The following is a 23,135-nucleotide window of genomic DNA, read 5'->3' as shown; positions in this document are numbered from 1 at the left end:
TCAGAAAAAACGGTGCATACGCATTTCAGGCTTTCAACAGTGTCATATTTACCCTAACATCCAGAAACGAATCTCACTATACACGATAGACAGCGTACCTATAATTATTTCTGAGGCCGAGAACGAAAACACCGCACATCCCTATACTGAACAAGCAAAACAAAAGGTAAAGAAACAATGGAGAATTAATTGGGTAGCGACCAACAGAAACTGCTATGCTTTGTGCCTCCCTCAGATTCAGAGGGAAAGATGCACCTCTCGAGCTCAACTGCCTCCTCACCTTTACAAATGACTAGTCACCAGCAAAAAAGATTAAAAAAAAAAGAATGTGCAATGAATTAACTTGTCTCAAGTCAGTCAATCGTCAATATCCTGCACCCATTGCAGACCTGCAACAGGACAAATTAAAGGTGTCAAGCACTCATAAAATAAAGTTCAACAATATGGGTGCCATAATCTCGCTAAAGTATGCGAGAAAAAAAATGCCAGATTGAAAAATGACAAGAACAATTTTTCAAAGTAAAGAAAAATACGTGGGGAAACCTTCAGCCCAGTATAAGAATATTGAATTTCTCATAGTATAAGGTTCTAAAAGATACTAACAATTTCTACAGAGATGGTGCTGTTTTCCAGTGTTGTTCGCGCACAGACACAAGACAGTTCACACTAGAAATATGGACATAATAAAGCTGCTAGGAGCTATGTGAGGGTGGAACTGACCTTCTAATACTGATTCCACAGCTGAATTTGGAATCATAAGTCCAACAATCCGCTCATTATCATTTGTCTCCAAGCGAGCGACACGTATCCTCTTGTGAATTTGTCGAACCTGTTTGATCATGTCAGCAAAAAAAGAAAATACCAAAGAGAGAAGCTCAGATAAAACATGGACGACATGTACAAGCAGCGAACCTGCTTAGCTAGGGCCTTTTCTACTATGCCCCAGACAGGAAGTATTAGACCACCCAAAATATTGATTTCCTGTAACCTTCTGCCTACTGTACAATAGCTTCCAAGTTTGCATTTGGGTCCATGCATACACTGAAACAAGTCACAGGACACGATTTAATGAAGTAACTGGCTGAAGTACAGAAATAGGCAATTAATTAATCATGTATGTTCTCGAAACAAAATTGTTGTGCTCAGATAAAAGTCACAAAGTAAATCATGATCCTGCAACTATAAATTACTTGCACAAAATAAGGGGATGATAGTTGAAGAGTAAACAGATAATTCAGTGTTGGATTACTAAAACATATTTCATACACCTTACAATAACTTTTGGAAATTTGTCGTTCAAAGAGAGATCCTTTTGATAATAGAGGAAAACAAGTTCCTCAACCTTTTGACTCAGTTTATTTTTCATCCCTCAACTCCAAAATCAGGTAACCTATCCCTCAACTCTTAAAACCGGAGAGAATTAGTCTATTCAACTGTTTGGCAATTGTTTCACGCACATAAGCACATTGCACACAGGATCTGAGGGGGTCAAAACCTATTTTTAGCAGGATGAGAATGGAACCATGCTAAGAGTTGAGGGATGAGAGTGAGACTTTTTGTACAGATAATGATACAACAGCTTTAAAAAGAGCAAACTCATACTGGCACCCAAGTATTGATGTATGACAAAACTTATATTCATTGCACTATAAATGGAATGACCTCGGGATGTCTCTCTCCTTGGATCCAGTTTTTTATTGAACTATTAGATGGTGAAAACTTACTTAAATGTCCTGGTAGTCTACACATCCATTCAACATAGAGCCTCATTCTGATCAACATTGAATTAACTTATTTAATTTCAGTGTTACCTGCTTGGATGATGCATCATACTCTTCCTGCCAACCATTGCCAATTTTGTCAATTGATGAAACCTTCCTGTACTTGCTTTTAAGTTCAACCAAAGGCATTTCCCTTGAGAAAAAGAGAAGGATGAAGTAGTTAAAAACTGTCAACCAATCACCAGTACATAATGCATTTAATAACAAGCAACAAATAAAAGCTATGCTTTTTGCATAGGATGGATCTCTATGAAGAATTGAAAGTATTTATTGTTCCATCCCTAGTCAAAAGATGTTTTAGAATGCTTGCCGAGTTGCAGTCAAACTCAATAATATATGCCAAAATACTAGATTTTTTTAACCTTCATATAATATGTGGAAATGACATCAGTAGACTTGTCATCCAAAATAATTTCACATAGGTAATATCTTTAATATATTCTATGAATTTATGATTACAAAAAGGCAATGATAAACATGTTCATTGGACACTGTGGAAAGGGTAAAACGATGAATCAAGTACCTTAAAGCTTCTCCAACAGCAGGACGGATTACTCTGTACATTCCTTCTGTTGAGCTGGTGAAGTAACAAAGATTCAGATCATTTATATATCGCACCAAGCATCCATGAATTTTTTTATATTTGTTGTCAACCAAGGAACAAATGAAAAACATAATGAACAATATACAAGGCCTGTTTATTCCAACTAATATACTAAACTTTAGATATTCAGCTAAACCACTAAAACAGATGAATTTCATCTTTCATGAACATACTCTTTCCGACCTATGATATGAGGGATTTTGGCTATGCAAATGAATAGCCAAAATGAATTGTTTTATGGGACAGAGAAAGTAACTATTAACTACTACCTCTGTCCCAAAATATAAGAACTTTCAAGGTTGGACACGGGTGTTAAGGAATTAGTTGGAATGAAATAGGGGAAGGTTATGATTGGTTGAGAAGAGGAAATAGGTGGAGAAATTAAATGGGGAAAGGTTGTGATCGGTTGAGAAGAAAATGTAGGTAGACAAGTTGCTATATTTTGGGATGGGGGGAGTAGTTCTCTTTTTCTTGTATTTTTCTCTCCTGGTTTCTCTCTCTATAATACGTGAAACACTAGAAAGTCACAATGAAATTGAATTCTTCTTCATGAAGATATAAATTGACCAAAAGGGTTCCCATCAAATTATCACTTGGCAAATTATTTATTTCATCATTAGTGGCCAGAACAGTCCCAACATCGTTTTTCACTTCACGAAAGTTAGGATTTCAACAACATTTATTTTGCCACTTAGTTGCCAAATTTCCCTCTTTTTTTTTTCTTATTTTACATTGAAACAAGAAGTGATAACACCGACAGATATCTGGGTATCTGGCGAAAAGAAATTACAGATAAATAAACAATACTTATCCAACCACAAGTTAAATCATACCCTTCAAATGCTAGCATGTAATGCCTTCGACCCATCCATTCTCTTCTGGATTCATAAAATCCAACATCTGAAGAACCAGCTCCATCTTTCTGCCTTTCTTCAAGTATTGCATTTGCCGACTTAACATATGTATAGATAAAGAAGGTGCAGTTGTCAAATTGTAGAGTCTCAAAACCGATGCAGAATAAAGGTAAAGTAAACCTATAGTTATGGTGCAGAAAAGATTAGTTCGTGGATGCAAAATGCTTCCTACCTCCCAAGTAAATCCACGGTCGATTGTGAAAGTAAATAACACTGTAGAAGCACCAGACAAGCTATCAACATGAACAGTCTGCAATGCATAGATGAAATCAGTTTGTTAGTTCAATTACATGGAAGATATGCTCACACATATACATCTCCCTGCAAAAAAGGCTCAACAGATGGAGGCCAGGGATAAATTCATAAACTTCACAACATTCCTGCTGAAGCACACCTCTGTGTGAGTGAACGTGAACACCAGGATTTAAACCCTAGTGGGTCAAGTCATGCAGTCACAACTCAACCAACACACAAAAGGTGCTTCCCTAGATGAAGGTAGTAACTATTACTGAAGTTGAGATTCTACAGAAAATGCTATCTGAATTTACCTTCGGTGATTCTTTCATTTTAACACTTTTTGCTTTGATGTCAACAATACCGGAATCAAGCTGTCCTTCACTTCGTGCATTCTGAATGACTATGTCAAGTATACTTGTGAAAAGATCAAATAGCCTGATAAATGAAGTACACATTAATAAGGTATCAACTGAACAGGTATAAATATAACAAAATAAATTTGTTCTAAAAAAAAACTTGCCTGTTCTGAATGTCTGGAGCCAAGCCTAGAATGCGATTGAGGAAACGGCCTATGTCATGCAGATCAGAATCAAAAATCCTACCAGTAAGCTTTCCTCCATTTTTTCCATTGCCTATGTGCACAATAAACAAATAATAAGATTTGAATTCTACACTTGAAACTACATATAGTAGAGCATCTTGTTCTGCAAGCATGACCTGCTGCATGCATTTTGCAAACATAGTTTTCATTCCTAAAACATTAATCAGCACTTCCTTTATCAAAAAAAAAAAAATTGATCAGCAATAAATGGATAACTGTATACAAAAAGATGCATAACTCTATTACTTATGTAATAAAAAACAATGGATACTCATATACTTGAGGACAGACCACAGCCAGCCTAGTTTTGAAACAAGATTACAGCATAATGAAATGTGTGGTACTTCCTCCGTTTCACAATGTAAGTCATTCTAGCATTTCCCACATTCATATTGATTTGATGTTAATGATCTAGATAAATATATATGTCTAGATTCATCAACATCAATATGAATATGGGAAATGCTAGAATGACTTACATTGTGAAACGGAGGGAGTATATAATAAAACTAGAAAGTGGAATTTATATGATAAATGGGCTGCAAGGCACAAACAAAGTTTGCTGCTAAGAAGCATCCATAGTTTTGTGAAGTAAACCCATAGACCTATACAGTATAGCAACCATGTTTCAAACAAGTACAATATAAAGAGCAGAGGTAAATGAAACAAGTTATATTCTGAAGCCTGCATCAGTTCTTTTTTCTTTTCCTTTTTATCCCGGTATAAGACAAATAAGTTTGCAAAGAAGCTTACACATTAGCGCATCCCTGATAATTCCAACTGACACCAAAGCAGCTTTTGCTTTAGTGATGAATCCTTGGAGGCTAGCTTGATCCTCAGAACATCCTGAAGGCAAAACTGGAAGACCATCCTGGTTGCCACAAAACAATTCCTTAGAGCAAATGCAATTGATGTGACACTTGTTAAATAATCCCCATCCACCTTTTGAGAAAAAGAGAGAGAATATTTTGAATATTTAACCTGTTCCAGTATTCCTCTGTACATCATCATCAAGGCTTTCTTTCCATAAGTGCTGTCATAGTTGAAAGCACTAAGTGATGGTCCAGCTCTGCAAAAGTTGAGATCGCACAATGTAATCCTTAGAGATGTTCAAGGTTACATTTATCATAGAACGGAACCAATTGATAAGAACTAAAAGCAGTACCTTCGGTCTCCTTGTGTCAAAGCTCCAAGAGACTCCAGTCTCTTTGCCACAATAGATGCAAATCGCTTTTCACCTCCAAGATTTGTAAAAAGAAGCCTGGATTGAGATTTCAAGTATTAATGCTCCCTGGTTAAGATATGCAACTCATGTAACATAGAGCAATTGGCTCTTTTGAACTTGAACTTGTGTATTTTAAAAAAAAAAAACATAGCAACCGCCAACCATCACTAATCCATGTTCAACCAAGGACTATTTTAAGACCTTGTATTAGCCACTTTCAACTAAAAACAACAAATAGACAGTATAAATGAGTTAGGTGCAAATTTACATTAATTCAATGATACCTATATTCAGGTGCAGAATTTTGATTGGAACGATGGGTTCTCCCAAACTGCTGAATTGCACGGTCTGCACTCCAAGGAAGTTCAAGTGTTATGTGTACTCTTCTCCTCTGTCATGTTTAGTTGAGCGGTGTAAGGAAAATTCCAGTAGATAACCATTTTGGACTACAAAGGATGGGCAGTGGAAGAAAATAAACCTGATTTTTCGCCCTTCGATCAGCATGTAGAGAAACACCAGCTGATCCTGCTTCTGATATTATTGCAACAAGCTTTTCTCCATCCATGAACTGCTGCTTTTCATGAATATTAATCATATCCAATGCTACTTCTTTCCTATAAATGGAAGTGTTTAAGTGAAATTGATTGAATTAGGGAAGATGGTACATCATTATAAGAGTACTACATTTCAGAAAGAACACATATTTATGATCATAGTTGCACAAAAAAGCCATGTTTCTTTAGTCATTATCAGTTAAGCCCAGGTTTTTATGGTCCTAGGTTTCACTAAACAACCCCATATAACAAAATCTATTCCTGCTTCAAGCAGCCTTTGCTATCTTTGACAGATCTCCAGCAATTCATTCCAAGGCTAACGAGTCGAAATTTAGTTAAGCCTGGGGTTTTGTGAAACATAATGACAATAAACAAGGGTTAAGTGCCACTGGCCAAGGAACCTAGGGTTTCATGCAAATATAACCATAAAACATTTGGTTCTTTGAAATTTACTCTTAAGGGGAAAAATCTCTTACTTGTTCCGTGTTTGATAAACAACACCTTTTCCATCTGATGCTCTTACTAGCATACCACGACGTCCAGTTATTTCTGCAACATTGTAAGGACCACCTAGCTACAAATATAAAACAGACAGAATGGCTCAAGGCATTGATGCTTAAAATAATCAGCTAATACCTTTAGCGAAACTGTTTCTGTTTATGCTATCCTGGCAGTTCTAGATGGGACAAATTAAAAGATTGATTTTATCATATCACAAAAAAATAAAACTTGCAAGCTTGGCCGTTCAGTAAAACTGGATGAATTAGACAACAAATTAAAAGATACCGAAATCTTTTAAATCCCTCAAATTATTTTACAGTTATAAATTTATAATACAGTTCCACCTTCCAGTGGTGTAGGCAATCCATCTTTTCTTGAGGGAAAGTGGGCAATCCATCTTGATTTACACAATCGCTTGTTCCATATTTCCATGGCTTATATTGTGATTCCCATCCCACTATCAAAAGATTTGCGTTGGTAATGCAGTAAGACTTCGTGTACGTATATTTCTCTTCTTAATGCAATGATACATAAGAACTGAATAAACAAGCCTACCAAGAACTGAAGAAAGTAAAATATTTAAGTTATACTATCTGTTGTATTCAACATGACGATGGTGTATAGCAGTTTGTCACCTTTGTCCATAATATCATGTGCCATATACTAGACGCTAACTAGATCGGTTAAACTATTGCTGATATTGAATAAAAGGGACTGCTCTAAAATTAACTAGATGAAACCCAACATGTTGCTACAGGAATATTATATGAAGATGGTAGAAATAAAGTATGAGATGAATTTGTTTTGTAGCTAAATGACGCAACGTTATATAATTTGCATCTGTGATCAATCATCAAAATAAGCCATAAACAATTAAGATGATGTGCTTTATGACAATTTAGATCAAATATAGAATGATCGTCCAAAGGCAAAAACTAAGGTAATGTGACTTCATCAGAAGAAAAAGAAGAGACACAATTCAGACCGTAGATTAAGCATCCAAGGGCTAAAAATAATTGAAGCGATGTAGCTCGATAAGAGAGGAGAGACATGGCTCTAAATACACTTAGTGGGGATGAAATATAGTTATATGTGTTTGAAACTTGAAAGTACTCTGTTAGAATTTTGAATAATGCACAAATTAAGATATACCAGCTGCAAGCTCCAGGTAACAACTTTAAAATAATGCCTATTCTGAGGCTAGCTCTTATAAGTTCAATAAAAAATCTGTAACAAGTGAATTCACCACTCCTAAATCCAAATTAGAAACAAGTCAGTTACCTGATCAATGATATCATCTAGAGGATTGTTAGGCAAATCCAAGGAACGAATAATCTGCAAAATATTCGACTTTCTTTCCACTGCAGTGTCATACCTGCATTAATTTACCAGGGTAAATGAATATTAACTCGGCCATATGAGCATAACTATTAGTTAGTAAATGGTTATTGATATATTAGGCACCTCTTGGAGAGTTCAGTTATGTAAGCATCTCTCTCTTTGAAGTAACTCTCTACTTTCTCCTTGCATGAATAACATGACCAATCATCTGCTAGCATACCAGTCCAAGGAGGAATCAGACAACCAGGGTGAACATGTGCGGCGCAACCAGTACAATGGAGCAACATCGTCTTCTCCTAAAATGGCATTCAACTGAAGTATTATAAAAACCAGCAAAAAGAGTTGCGAAAGGAGTAGCTGTGGTGCATCCGTGCATATGAAAAGGTAAGAATCTTTTTGTAGGTTGTGTAGGCCTGTAGGTTTCTAGCACTCTATCCCCAAGTACAACAATGAATTTATGAAGGTAAATCATTCAGCCATGTCTAAAAAAAAGGAGGATGACATTGAGACAACAAAAGCAAAACAAGGAATAAAATGCTAATGCTTTTATTTCTTATAATGTGTTGTGATTTAGTAAAAAAATGGCAGGTAAAAATGTCAGGCCCAATTTAAACCACACAATTTCCAGTCAAAATAAACACATCACAATAAGGTTAAAACAATGAAACATTTATTGGAACATTGCAAATCACCTCCTCAGTGTTGCAGATCTGACACATATTGAATTCCTCTTCAGACTCTGTTGATTCATGGTCTGACTCTGCTGTGACATTTTACAGGAGATATCAATAAGTAGTTCAGGAATTAGTAAGAAATACCATAGCTCATCTGCTGCAAGCCATGCAACCATAACTAACTACTACTTAAGAAACCACAAAATATTACCGGGATACACACTAGTATTGACAAATTAGAGGTGCATTAGGCATAAGGGCCATTTTGACTCACTTTCTCTCTGTGATTTCACTGGCGTTGTATAGCTTTCAAGTAATAAAGAATGTGTGTGTACATAAACCTCAAGAATACGCAAAATGATCCAGCCTTATTCAAATTAAATGATCAGATGCAACCTTAGAATGCAAAATCAAACCAGGTTCCATTGGTCAGTGTATAAGAAAGGTGATTATGTTAACATTTTAAATGTGAAAACACAAAAAATGTTTTATTTTTACTCACCATACTCATGCTAGTGATAGGTAAACCCCATTGCATCAAAATGTGAATACTAGAAGAGAATTTCTCGAATGATAACCATCCCTGACATGGGAGAATGAGAAGATAGCTATATATATATGGTTAATTGGATCTATGCCATTATAAATTTTATGATTTTGAAATATACCATTACTATTCAACTATTTCAAACCATGTCATTACAATTCTACAGAAATTCGAGATATGCCACTACAAAGTACATATCCCTTCACTGCATTTATTAGAAAATTTGGACCAAATTACCCTTTCTTTCTCCGTTTCCTTCACTCGTGTTCATCTCATCACCCCTCCCCCCCCCCCCCCCCGAACACGATCATCAGTAGTTCGCCGACACCGCCATGCATGCGCATCCACCGGATCAAACCCAAGCTCACCAGGGTAAGGCAGGACGATGCGCTGGAGCCGTGGCACACCACACTAAACAGAATCACGGTGGATGAAGCGTTGTCCCTACTCAAGTCCATTGATGTGGCGAGGGCGTCCACAAATGTGAACAACGACGGCGGACTCAATCTGCAGCAGCAACAACATATTCCGCTAGGAGCTTCCGATGTCGTTGTGCATGTCAGCCATGGCGTCCAATACATCAGCAGCTGCAAAGTCGGCGCCAACCAAATGCAGACGACGCTGGCAGCAGATGGCATCAACTGCGAACGACTTGTACGGCGCCGTTCAGTGGGATGACACCTTCCAGCCGAAGGTGACACACATCGTCGTTGCCAAGCCCGTCCCCTGGGTCCGCCTTGCCGATGAGAGTAAGTCCGCCGCCCCCGCGTCTCCCCGTCGCCAAGCCAGCCCGATCGACGAGCAGCGTCGGATCCCTCACTCGCTGCTTGTTGTCCTTCCCATCAACACTCCCCAATCCGCCGTCGCCGCTGATGCTCAACTCCTTCCTCACTGCGTCCGCTGCCACATCGCACCCCGCCATTGTGCTGCAGCTTCTCTGTCTCCTCCGTGAGCCCCTACTCGCGTCGTGGCTCAACACGCGGGACCTGCCCGATGTCACGCTCGAGTCCTTGGCGACCTCAGGGAGTTCTTCCTTGCCGAGGATATCAATCCATGAATTAACTTTTCATGAGATCAGATAAATACGGAATGCAGAATATATGACTTTTCATGAGATCCAGATAAATTTCCAGAATGGAGCACACCGATGCGATGCTGCTTGTGAGTTGCGACTGTGTACTGGGAGATTAGGCTGCGTTGCAGTCCTCGCTGTTGGTGCAGTCGCAAGAACTCGTTAGTTGGAGCTAGAAAATAGTAGAGAGGGGAAGGAAGAAGGGGATGAAGGTAGAAGAAAGGGGTAATTTGGTCCTAAAAAAGGTTAGAAAATGTTGTGAAGGGGTACGTAGTGGCATATCTCCAATTCTTATGAAATTGTGATGACATGGTTAAAAATAGGTGAATAATAATGGCATATTTACAAACTCTGAAATTTTCACTGATTTATGTCAAAATTTTGTTGAGATCACCCACTAAATGCCAGCTAGTTGTGCTATACTATGGGTTCTAGATGGCTAGGTAATCTTCACCAATCCCACTAAGACTTTTGATGTCATGGAACCCGAAAAGATGATTCCAACCTCCAAGTAGTTATTAAAAGATTGGGAAATATAACTGCTTTTGCCACATAAATATCATGCATTTAGCAAGCATTAACAAAAGTTCTCAAGAAACCTACGTAGAGAATATTCATCAGTTCCATCATCACTTTCATCTTCCATTTTTGCGAGTTTCCTAGCTCGTCCTTTAAAGCATACATCAGGTCCATAGTGCCGCTTACGCTGAACCTCTGCAACTTTTTCATCACCTACTACAACATGCATAAATAAGAAACAACAAAAAATTAGAAATGCTTTAATTACCAGCCAATCAAACACAAGTTCTACATGACAAATACATGCTATGTTTGTTTAGATTGGAGGCCAGCTTCCCAAACACCAAAATATTAGCATTTTGATCCATCTACAAAGTTTGTCTAGATGCAAACCTTGTTGAAAGCAATCAGGTTTCGGAGGCAAAGGATAATTGTCATCTACCAGCTTAAGAAGCAACTCCCTTGGACCAGAAACAAAGTCTTCCATTTCAACACCCTACCACATTCATTCAGTAAACAGGAAAATAATTCCAAGAATCAATTCACCAAAATAGGTTTTAGAATAGAGTAAATTTCACTGAATTGCAACTATTTTGCTCATCAAAACCATCGGTTTGCTGCAATTTTTGTTGAACATTTCAGAAAACAGAAAAGTCAATTGATGATTTAACCAAAAAATAACTGCAACTTCGTCAGAAAGGGCCTGTCCGATAGGTCAGGCCCACTAGTCAGACTCACTTCTACAAGTTGGACACTCATGTTAAATACACACAAGGGACAGTGGTGATTTTCTGACAAAATATTGTGCTATGATTGCAGTTTTGTGAAATGTCCGGCTAAAGTTGCAGCGAAGAGATGGTTTTGACCAAAAAAAAAAAGTTGTAGTATTGTGAAGTTCACTCTTTAGGTATACAGGATGAAAGTGCTATGCATGAAAAACACACATATTTACTGATAGCTTCCTCTGTTCGAGCTTCTCCAGTGCTTTGAAGACCAATCACCACACATTTTTCTTCTGCTAAGGCTTCTTTCACTAATCTCACAACAGCAGGTACTTTAGCCGACATACACATATGCCTAAAGAAACGCTGCAAAAATATATATACATAGCATACTGTTATTTAGTTATTAATCATATGTAGTAGTTTTTCAGAAGGTCAAACAAATTGCCATGTTCAAATCCACTGAATCAGAATTTAATCCCCAATCAAAGATCATATATTATACCAAAAGGAAGCAATATGATTTCTGGGGAACCATAATCTCATAATTGGCTAGGGTGTTATGGTTATAAACATATTGTTACGTAAAATGAAAGAGAACCACCTGATGGCTGGCCCAGTATAACCGCCAAATCTGAGATGAATTACCCTTGTCTTCTGCATAATATTCAATTGCTGAAAGGAGTTCAACACGCAACTCGGCCCAAAATTCAGCTGCTTTCCTATACATATTCTGCATCATGAGATAACAAAATGGGAAATAAAAATCAACACCAGCACTACACAAAAAATGATTAGAAAAGGCTAAACATAACATTGGTTTTTAATGTTATGTGAAATCACATTGTAAACTATAAAGATTTTTAAAATGGTTCAAAGTAAACTAATCATACCACCAAAATAAAAGCAGAAAATAAGGAGCATCAATCTTACCATCATTCTTTCCTCTAGAGGAGCTTCCACGGTAGCAAAAGCAGCACCCTTATAACTTAGCGTTCTGCAAACATACATACCCCTGGGACAAGTTGAACAAGAGGTATACCAATCATTATTAGAAGAGGAAATGTATCAATGAGGTAATTGGCTTACCTATGTACAGAAAGAGCAATTTGTATATACACCCAATGCATAAGGGCTCTTCATGTCAACTACGATGTGTGTAAAAGGTAGAACCGAACCACCGAGAAGTTCCAGGAAGAGCTAACCTGGCTTTCATGTCCATAGCAACAAGTTCAAGAGCACCCACACCACCTTTCTCAAGAGCACCTGAGAAAGGTTACCATAGCTTGTAAAGGATGGCAAACATCATTATTAAACTGTAAATAAGTTCATTTATCAAAACTAAACTTAAAATGTCTACTACACAACCTTTTAACTATCAAAACTGTCCACTTTACCCCCAGCCAAATTATGGTGATCTTTTATGACTTATCAGTGGTTTTGTTGGAATGGCAAATACTCAGAAAACAGAATGAAAAAAATTATTGGATCCCCATGGACATGTCATCCTCACCCCATCTCTCCTCATCCTCTTCTCATTTCTTTGCAGAACTGATGAATTGCTAACATCAATATATGGTTTTAACCGCAAACTGAACCAATTTGTATTTTTAGTGTGGTTTATTTCCTCGACATGAATTTTGGTTTGCACTGTTAGAAAACTAAAATTTTCGAATACTGAACAAAAAGGAGAGCCCAAAGAAAAAAACAAAAAAAAAATGCTCATCACGAGTTGCATCTCAGCAGATACTAATTCCAAGAACCAAAATTGAATCAAGAAGATGAGATCCTTTTTGAGGTTCTGAAAAGTGTGTTTCGACTAGAGGTATGCCTACAGCATGACAAAGTCTCCCAGGCTGGACCACTGGCTGATCTAGTGCGTCCAACACAAGTGCCCGGCAAACAGTTTGTACAGGGGAGACTCATTGAAGTGGGGAGAGGAGAGAAGGTTAGAAAGGAAGCTAATAGACAACAAAGAAGCTTATTTCCACTTACATGTGGGCCTCCCGTGTAAGCAACATTTTGAAGTTTAATTTGTCAAAGTCATTTCATTGCCTCGACATCCACACTCAAAACTTACACATGGCTCACAAGAGTGGATTGGATCAAGGGTGAAGTTCAGGGCAAAAGTGAACCATGGCCAAATGAAAATTTCAGAGTTAAGAAGTGGACTACATGTCCTTTTATGTTATTTTTATGCTTTAGTAACTATGATGAGAAATGGCACTTGTGAAATCCAATAGAAAATTAAGATCGGATGAAGGGTGGTGACCTGTGCAGTTCAGGGGGAAAGTGAACCAAGGCCAAAAAATGAAAATTCAGAGTTGAAAGTGAACTGTCTTAATTTTCTATTGGATTTCACAAGTGCCGTTTCTCATCATAGTTATTTAAGCACAAAAAATAACATAAAGGATATGTTGTACTATGGGTAACATGTGGGCAAAATTGCCAGGTCCATCAATAGTGAATGGAGGAAATTCTTCTTCCACTAATACCAGTGCTAGTTGTAAACAGCTCTTGGTATATATTTTTTCTCCCAAAGAAAATAAAAAAAGTGCTCGACAGTGGTGATCACTAAGCCTTTCAAGATAACTTTACCGAACACAGACAGCGGATAGTACTTTACTATCTGTTGAAAAAGGAAATAATGCAGCAAAAAGATCTGCTCATTTTGTCTCTTAGCCTATTGACCTGCTTCTGATTCGCATTTTGCAGGGAAAGTGGACAACTACTGCTATGCTTTGATAAGAGACAACTACTAGTCTACTACTGCTCATGCCCTTATATATTGAAATTGTTATTATGATGGTAACTGGTCGGCATTGGAAATAATTATTTGAAATTTTTGTATGAATTAAGATAACATGCAAACACAAATGGAAAGGTATATAAAAAAATAAAATATAAGTATAAAGGAACAAAAATAAACCTAGAAATTTCTGAAAATTCTGAAATGATGTTCCATCTCCCCAGAGACCAAGGCGAACCATATAACCCAGATTTCGAGGCTCTGATGCACCAGTTGCTGAGCAGTAAACCACCCGAGCTTCAGGTAACATTTCCTGCAATGTTTGGTGACAATAATTAAGAACAGATCATCAGTAGAATTTCTTTGAAAGAATCATCTCATCCCAGATACCACATAATCTATCAAATTGAGGAATGAGGAATAATACTATAACATCACAACGTACAACATAAGGTCATTGACTTCTGGTTTGATATTTGAAAAATACTCCCTCCGTCCACAAATATAAGCACTTTTGGGCATCAACACGGTCTTCGATATGCTACTTTGACTAATAACATCTATAAAAATAAACTATTTTAAATACAAAGAGTTGCATATTATGATATTTTGTTTCACGATAGATCTAGAAACATTATTCTTATGTAGTCAATTGTTATAATTTTTGTGCTATTGATGATAGACAAAAGTTAAAAAAAAATTACTTAGCACTGTTCCAAAAGTGCTTTATATTCATGGACAGAGGAAGTATATGCTATCACTCTAGGAAAGTGTTTGCTTTCCAGGGCCAAAGAATTTATATTCAAAAAGTCGGCTACATAAGATGACCGCAATAAATGTATACTAGTAATGTTCTGTTGATCATAGGGAGACCAGAGCAAGAAAAAAAGGGTTAATTAGATCCATGCCATTAAAAATATGCTGGTTTTGAAATTTGCCACTAGTATTCAAGTATTTGGAACCGTGCCATTATAATTTTAGACATATTTGAGACATGCCACTATCTACCCCTTGGATGCATGTACAAAAAAAGATTGGACAAAATTGCCCTTCTTCTTCCTTCCTCCCCTTTCCCCCTCTTCTCTTCGACAACCTGAGACAGCGATGGCTTGACAGCGGCGACCACAAGCACGGCTGTCAATGGACATGACCACCGCAGTCGCCGCCGCCTCCCTTTCTGGCGCTCTTCGTCCACGACACCTATGTCTCCCTCCACCTCGCGCCACCGCCGACCATCTCCTGCAGAGCTCCACACTGACGACGACGATGTCGCTGCAAGGCTCACGGTCACCGGCACCGATGGCATATCTCCTCCCTCCCTTTATCCCTCTACGCGGCTGGCAAGGCGGAGTCGGGAAAGAGGGAGGCCAATGAGTCCCAAATCCGGTCACCTCTCCTCACCACGAGGAGTCCCTAGGCGACGAAGAAACGAGGACCGAGGAGCGAGCGGCCGCCTGACGCTCTCCACCTCCCCGCTGCCAACCACCTCGGCACTTGACGCGGCGAGGATCGCCTTCGTGAAGAGCCGTGGGGACCTGTCCGGTGCTCTCTGCCATCTCAAGCTCCCATAGTGGCTCGGCGGACGTGGACGGGCCAACCTAGTCGAGAAGTAGCGGTGAGGCGTCGATTCGGGTCAGAGAGATGGGAAAGGATGAGGGAAGAGAGAGAGGTAGAAGATGAGGGAAGAGAGAGGTAGAAGATAAGGGCATTTCGTACAATACAAGCAAAATATGTATCTCAGTGGCACTACTAAGATTATCAACATGTAGCAGTGGCATCGTTACAAATACGCAAATAGTAATGGCATATTTCCACAATTTTTTAATGGCACGTATCTAATTAACCCAAAATATATATATAGTCACACACCTGGATCTCAAGAACTGCTTTACCAGTTCGAGTGGGCTGGCTCCCTGCCTCAGGAATCAGATTTTTTGCTTTGTGGCACTGCAAGAAACACATCATTTAAGCATACCAGATTAATTTGCAGCGGATTGAATAGAAAATTGCATGCTAACTAGAAGATGCCTAGCACAATCGATTAATATTTATACCAGAGTCTTCTTTACCTCATCAAACACCAGAAGACCATCGAACTCAGACCCACACCACTCTATCAATTGCTGCAAACGGGAACGGCCTTTCTCAGAGGATGCTATCAAGCTGCTATAAGTTACAAAAATAACTCCAGTTGTGATTCCAACGGCCTTAGAGTCTATCTTAGAATATGGTAGCTTATTTAAAGCATGCACTGCAGAACAAATATATCGGTATCAGTTACAAATATTAGCAATTAACATGGAACCAATAGATGTATTTGCCTAATAAACACAGTATATTTGTTCAAACAAGTAACTATGTTCCTTCATCTCCACTCAATTATTGAAAGTACAAGACAGATAAAGCATTAAAATCTGAAATACTTTCCTAAATATATATATATATATATATATATATATATATATAATTATTGCTGAGTGTTTGGCATTCCATCACTTCAAAACTACCACTAAAGTATAATTTAATTTGGCCAGGACCCACATGTGACATACGACAGTGTCTACCCTTCTTGTAATAGGAAGTAGTCAAAGGGCACAACTCATGCGCCAGCATGCCGTCACATTCACGATGTCAGTTAAAGAGAGTAATAGGTCAGATGCTGATATGCAATGTCCATCCATGTGGCTACAGATTTATCCTCTCCCCATTCTAGATGGGGAGAAGCCATTGGATAGAATGGAGAATGGGTTAAAAGTGCTGTTTAGTGATAGTTTCTGTAGGGCACATGCAGTTTTACAAAGACATTCTTAAAAGTCCAGTTTAGAAAAATCCATGAAAAGATTTACCAAGATTTGTTTATATGAATTGGATTGGTAGGTGTCCAAAGACACCCTCATCTGGTCGCCAGCTAGGCTTCTTCCTGATATGGAACAGAGGCCCTAAGGCTAGTTGATTGATACTTGCATACGTGAGCACTTTTTATGCGGATATGGCAGCCATGGGTACTGCTGATGTGTACAGTACTTGACCTACAAGAATAGAACACTTGCCTAACTAACAAAAATCATATCTCTAACATCTTGAACAAACCAATAGCCTTCTAAACTAACAGATAGGATACCAGTTCACTAATCCCTAGACTACTATATTGATTAATTATTTAAGAAATAGATAATTCTTATTAATTACAACCTGCTTGAACTCCGCCCACTCTGAGCTTGATTCAAACTAGGCTAGAGCTCCAGATGATCCTAGCTAGAGCTGCCCAGAATCGTGAGCTTTGTCTATCAGAGCTCAGTTGCTGTGAATTTACAAGTTCTAGACATGTCCTGATGCCCATGTTTTACATGATCTAGGCATTTGGTATGAATCCATTCTCTTTTGGTCTCAAAATCTTGATGAGTCTAGTGTTGATTATACTTGATTTGTCACAATAACTAAAGATAAAGAACTTGGATCCGCATTTGTTATCAAGCTTCCTTAATATAAGCACCAGCCTGCTCAAACCTTGATCTGGGCTCAGAGCCTGCCTCCACGAAGCATGCACTAGGATCCCTAGAACACTAAGTTTTGTATTGAGCTGAAGCCGAGGCCAGTTTATTGACAGCGCTAACAATGGTTGTAAGGCGACCCTGACCCTGCCTTACAGACAGCATAACGCGAGCCATGCCTTGCACAATAAAAAAAAATGAGAAAAGATATGGCACAGAATTACATCCAGCCAGCCACCACACTATAGTACGTTGCACTTAACTCCAGCCAAACAGGTTCTCTCTCCACCCATGCCAGGAGAGGATTCATAAAGGCCACTCCTCAAAGTGCATGGTTTAAAATGCCACTCTACCTTGCCTCTTGTATATTTTGCCATCTTTGGCTAAGTCTATTTTAATTTCTATTCCAAATTCTGGGTACTTGAGAAGACACATTTATCTCGCATGTCCCTTTTTCTCCGAAGGCATGACTTGAGGCTTCTTCAACAAGCAAGTGACAACCGAACCACCCGCGGCAACAACCGCCATGCCCTCATGCCCATTCCACTGGAGTTCGTGGCACTGGTCTACATCCCATCCAGCATCCAATGCGACAGCAACAGCTCAGGGTGGTGCAAGATCAGATACGTAGCAGCGGCTGCAGCGTGAGGTTAGGAGAGAGCCAAAAGTCCCGGGGGAGGAAGAACTCTTGCTAGTCTTGCAGTTGCGGCCACCTGCGTGGGAGGAACGGGGACGTGCTCTAGACAGATGGGTGCGGCTCAGTCAGGTCCTGACTAAGCCACATGTCCAGGCTATCGAAAAGAACTAAAGCAGACTTAAAATCTCCTAAATGAAAAAAATATATAGAAGAGATAATTTCTGGCATTTTAAAGAGTGCAATGTAAGGGGATATCATCTTATCAAAGCCCACTTTGAAGAATGGAATTCTATCAATTTTCTCAACGACGGGACAGGGAGGACATTGACCATGAGGCAGAGTGGAGGATGGTAGCACAGATCTGAGGCGGGACAGAAACACCGCCAACTAGGGTTCCATGATGAGCTTAAGTCCTTTTTTCCTTGCTCCTCTGGTTTTCCTAAAAAGCAGAGCCAACGCCTTAGCCCCTGCACCTGCTTACCGCTTTGTCGACACCACAGCAATGCCTTAACAACCATGAAGCTAACCACCAATTTGGATGCACAGAGTTGTGTTTTGGTACTCTCAGAAATTTATGCCCAATGTAAACTTGCTAAGCATTGACATATACATGAAAATGAATTCGAGTTTACTTTCTTAGACCCTTTCCTGTTTTAGTTATGCAGGCAAATGTCCACAAATGAATTTGATAATTTCTCTGGTTTATTGCATTTTTATTTTCAAGTCACCTGTTCTCTGTTATGATCTAATATGTTAATACGGCCCTGTTTGGGAGAGCTTAAAATTCTGAGAATCTGCTGGTGAGAATCTGGAGAAGGTGAGTTTCCTAGCTTCTGGCTTCTAATCCATTTTATGGATTCTAAAAGTACAGATTCTCACAATCTGAGTAAGAATCTGGACTGTTTGGGGGAGCTTGAGATTCTGGCAGAAGCTGCAGCTGCCAAAAGCTCCCCCAAGCAGGGCCTATAAATAACATTGCATGCCAGCTTATATGTTTGGATAGAAGATTCAAACACTCCCACATTGCTGTGTCTGTTCTCCAATATTGTATTTGCATACAGTAGCATCAATCCAAGTGAGTTACAACTCTTTTTTTGTTTTTGCTAGATAACTGTTGTAAGATGCATGCGTAGAATCATACCTTCCACATATTTTGCACCAACATCATCCAAATCTCTGCGAGCATCATATTTCAGATCTGAACCAATGGAAATCCACCTGGATAATTAATTCATCGTCAGAAGCATAAGGGCAGAAACAACATGAGTACAGCCAAAACAAATAGTTAGGTGCTTTTGTCAGATAAGTTACTGAATTCTTTTTGTTTCATATGTTCTTACAATGCCTTATGCCTTCCCTGTTTCCAATTTTCCCAGATCAATCCAGCAATCGTTCGGCCTTTACCAACACCAGCTCCATCGCCAATAAAGAAACCTGCTCTAGCACCAGTAGGCAGATGATAAAGGTGCCTCTGCATACAAGAATCTAGACTTACAACAGATGCAATACATACATAAATTTAAAAATAAGGACGTGTCAACAGCAAGAAGATAACTAACCTGAGAAGCATACACTATCGTTTCAATTTGTAAGCAAGATAACACCTTGGTCTCATCCAATTCATCCATAATAGTCAAGTCATATGTAGGTTCAGGAGGTTGCACTGCAGACAAAGATGAAGTTTCTACCACAGGGTCTGGATGAGGAAGACCAAGAGATAGCTTGGGAGGCCTCTGGAAATAGAAAACAAATATGGCAAAAAATTAGAGCTCATAAAAAATAAAACAGAAAGTCAGAAACAGATCTTGGACTTGAAGGAACTACCCTCCATTTTCTATAAAAGCAGTCAAAAACCTAAAATCTTACGTAATCCATAAAAGTTTCCCCGACAGTACCACCTTCATCTTCCTCACGCTCAACATCAACTGCAACCTGCTTGAAGATAGCTACAGTTAGAACCCCAGTATAATAGCAAGAAGGCAGTGGCATTGGTTCTTGAGTGAAAATGCGCTAAAACAACTGAATGTTTATGACAGAATGTTATGGAATACACAAGACTTCACGTGCACCAATGATACTCCCTCCAAACAAAAATATAAGGTTTATTTTTTCATGCTTGCATATAGACAAAAAAAAATTGAAAATGATGAGACAAATACCTAAATAATAATTCAGCCCATTGTCTTCAGTATGGAAAGCGTATAGAAACTGGGTGTGGGCCAAACTGTATGGGCAGTGCCCAAACAACAGTATCAAAGGGTAAAAACAGGTTCACCATTCACATGGAATTGTGAGAAGCCACACTTATATTTTATAGAATCACATGGAATTGTGAGAAGCCACACTTACATTTTATAGAATCAAGGGTAGAAACAGGTTTCTGGTGCCAATCTCAAAATCCTTTATTGATAGGATCATAAAAGATACCATCCGACACTCCCAACCCCAAAACAAGCATGACGTAACAAGTCACAGTCATCATACCGAGTTGTTTGTCCAGAAGCAAACAAGAAAAATAAATCAAGCCCATGTCCATGCAATGGTGCAAGTTATAGCTTTTCATTCCATGAAGTTTCGTTTCTGGAGATCACAAGCCTACAAGTTGTGTCCCATAGGCCATAGCCTACCCAACTTATGGGTTCACTGCTCTCCTATTATTACCAACTGGGGGGGAATAGATGATGAGCATGAGGCAACAATACCATCTTTTATAGGATTCCCGGTAAAAGAACACATGTACTATAATGCGGTTCCCCATGGGTATCGGGTAACCACGAATGTAGAGGTGATTTGACAGCAAAATTAAAAAAAAACTCTAAAAGGGTTCCAGTGAGCCAAAGCTCTCCTAAGCATAACATGAGCATGGGCATCCATACATGACAGATTCTGAGAAAACGGTAAGCCTTCAGACATAAATTCAGTCAGCTAGCAGTAGGACCATAACTGTAATATTTCGGCCTGAAATAACACACACATTCCACCACAACTGTAAATCTGTAACCAGTACAATGCTGGTTGCTCACCTCATTAATCTCCTCGGGCAATTCAGCAGGCGATGCCATCGGCGGCATCGGCACCGGAACATGTGGCATCATCGGGAGGAAGGGCATGTGCGGCAGCGGGATGGGCGGCATCGGCGGTGGTGGCGGCGGCGGAAGCGGAAGCGGAGGGGCGAAGCCTGGACCGGCCGTGGCGAGGAAATTGCGGAGTTTGGAGAGGTCGACGGCGAGGTCGACGTCGCACTGGGGGCAGCGGAAGCGAGCGAGGCCATGGGGCACATTGAGGATGGCCTTGCAGCGCGCGCACGGCAGCTGGATCTTCGTGGGGTCCACGCCCTGCGCTCGCGGCGCGGAGCGGCGGGAAGGGGGAGGGAGAGGAGCAGGAGGAGGCGGCGGCTGAAGCTGAGGATGAGGCTGTGGCTGAGGCGGCGGAGTAGGGGAGGCCTTGGGCGGGGAAGGGGGCATGAGCTCGGGGGGGAGGCGCTGCGCCATGCGGCACTTGGGGCAGATGAACTCGGTCATGCCGGGGGCCACGGCGAGGACGCCGCGGCATCCGGCGCAGCGCACCTGCACGGGGGCCGCCGAGGCGGCTACCGGCGAGGGGGAGCCGCCGCCGCCGCCGCCGCCGGCCATCGGGGAGACGCGGCGAGGGTTTGCGCCCGGGGGTAAAATGGGAAATCTGGGATTCTAGATGGGTTTGGTCGTTTTGGATATTCTAGATGGGAAATCCTCCTATTTATTTTTCCCAGGATTACTACTACACCAAGAATTATTATTACTGTACTAGCAAATATACCCGTGCATTGCACCGGGTGAATATAAATATTGATGGATAAGATTGCTTATGTACTTATAACACATGTGCACAAAAACATTGAATTTGTACATACCTCGCAAATATCTCCAAATTTTATACATATGAGTTGTGTAAATCGTGTGAATTCCATATTGTCGTGTTGATATGGAGCATTACTGATGAGCCCATCTATGGTGATAATTTTGGAGGGTGTAGCTCAACGAATTTGCATTTGCTATGTATCTCAACGTTGATAAGTCACCACTACAACCATCGGCGACCTTTCCCCAGATCCAAGCATGTCGACCCCGCCAACATGGCGTCAGTGCAGGCTGCCGAGATGAGTGTCACGGGGCTATTTGCCTGTCCAGGGTCATCCCCAGCTCAAGGCCACGACACTCAAGGACTTGGTGTGCGGCGTCGCGGAGGTGCTCCCGACGAACAAGCTGGCCACCAGGGAGGCCATCGCTATGCAAAGTGGCCATCTCTATGCAGAACGACGCGAGGCACACCGGTGACGGTGAGGAGCTAACACGATCCATTCAGTCCCGATCCTAGTCGATCAGGAATTCAATACTGCACTGTGCGGATGCGTTTTTCTTTTCCGCGGGGAAAGCAATCACCAATGGTAGGGACAAAGTGCGTGCGAGAACGGAGGCCAGGGCATCGCTGGATTGGATTTACGGATGAAATACCGATGTGACGAACAGAAAATTATCAGTTTGATTTAATTTTCATAATCGGAGCTCTTTAATAGGAAAAAAATTTACATGTACATTCCTTCATTGTGCCCATGTCCATCTGGAGTCCAGGTCCGTCCGGAGCAGGTTAGGAGTCCAGGTTTATTCACAAAGACCCAATCTACAGCTAGAAGTCCATGCCTTCCGCGTTGTTTCCTACACTGCTCTTTTTTCTTTCATTGAAACCTTCCGCTATGAATTTCTAGTCATTCCCAGCATCCACGCACACAAAACTGTATAGATTTCTCCCACAGGGCAAAACATACAAATATGAGTGCATGCAAGATATTACAAACCCAATCCATTAAAAATAGAACATAATTAACTTTAGCCTACCTATCTCAATATTGGTATATGCCCAAACTCAAAAGGAGAAAAAACAAACTAAAACTTTTAATAAAGTGACAATGTCGTTGATCAGCACTATTTTT

General features: G+C 40.0%; 1 protein-coding gene across 3 annotated transcripts; it reads right to left on the bottom strand.

Moving 5' to 3' along the window:
- Positions 1-21,844, bottom strand: LOC127781640 (protein FORGETTER 1-like). Of its 3 annotated transcripts, none has more exons than XM_052308638.1 (32): positions 21,193-21,844; positions 20,036-20,101; positions 19,729-19,902; positions 19,510-19,640; positions 19,311-19,387; positions 16,111-16,292; positions 15,911-15,988; positions 14,222-14,354; positions 12,498-12,558; positions 12,226-12,307; positions 11,897-12,025; positions 11,515-11,658; positions 10,964-11,066; positions 10,655-10,786; positions 8,451-8,521; positions 7,882-8,054; positions 7,699-7,792; positions 6,393-6,490; positions 5,841-5,976; positions 5,647-5,753; positions 5,303-5,398; positions 5,119-5,206; positions 4,891-5,008; positions 4,057-4,168; positions 3,848-3,971; positions 3,472-3,549; positions 3,219-3,337; positions 2,305-2,358; positions 1,812-1,914; positions 913-1,041; positions 721-829; positions 1-389 (listed from the first exon to the last, which is right to left on the bottom strand). In XM_052308638.1, exons 1-32 carry the CDS (start codon positions 21,799-21,801, stop codon positions 358-360), a joined length of 3,942 nt encoding a protein of 1,313 aa, XP_052164598.1. In that variant the 5' UTR covers positions 21,802-21,844; the 3' UTR covers positions 1-357. The 3 variants fall into 3 exon arrangements, with proteins under 3 accessions (XP_052164598.1, XP_052164600.1, XP_052164599.1); XM_052308640.1 differs by having other exon boundaries at positions 8,451-8,518; XM_052308639.1 differs by having other exon boundaries at positions 10,655-10,783.
- Positions 21,845-23,135: the final 1,291 nt, after the last annotated feature.

The sequence above is a fragment of the Oryza glaberrima genome, chromosome 8, assembly GCF_000147395.1.
Source record: "Oryza glaberrima chromosome 8, OglaRS2, whole genome shotgun sequence".
NCBI lineage: Eukaryota > Viridiplantae > Streptophyta > Magnoliopsida > Poales > Poaceae > Oryza > Oryza glaberrima.
Note: the sequence above shows the minus strand (reverse complement) of the source record. Positions and strands in the feature narration are given on the sequence as shown.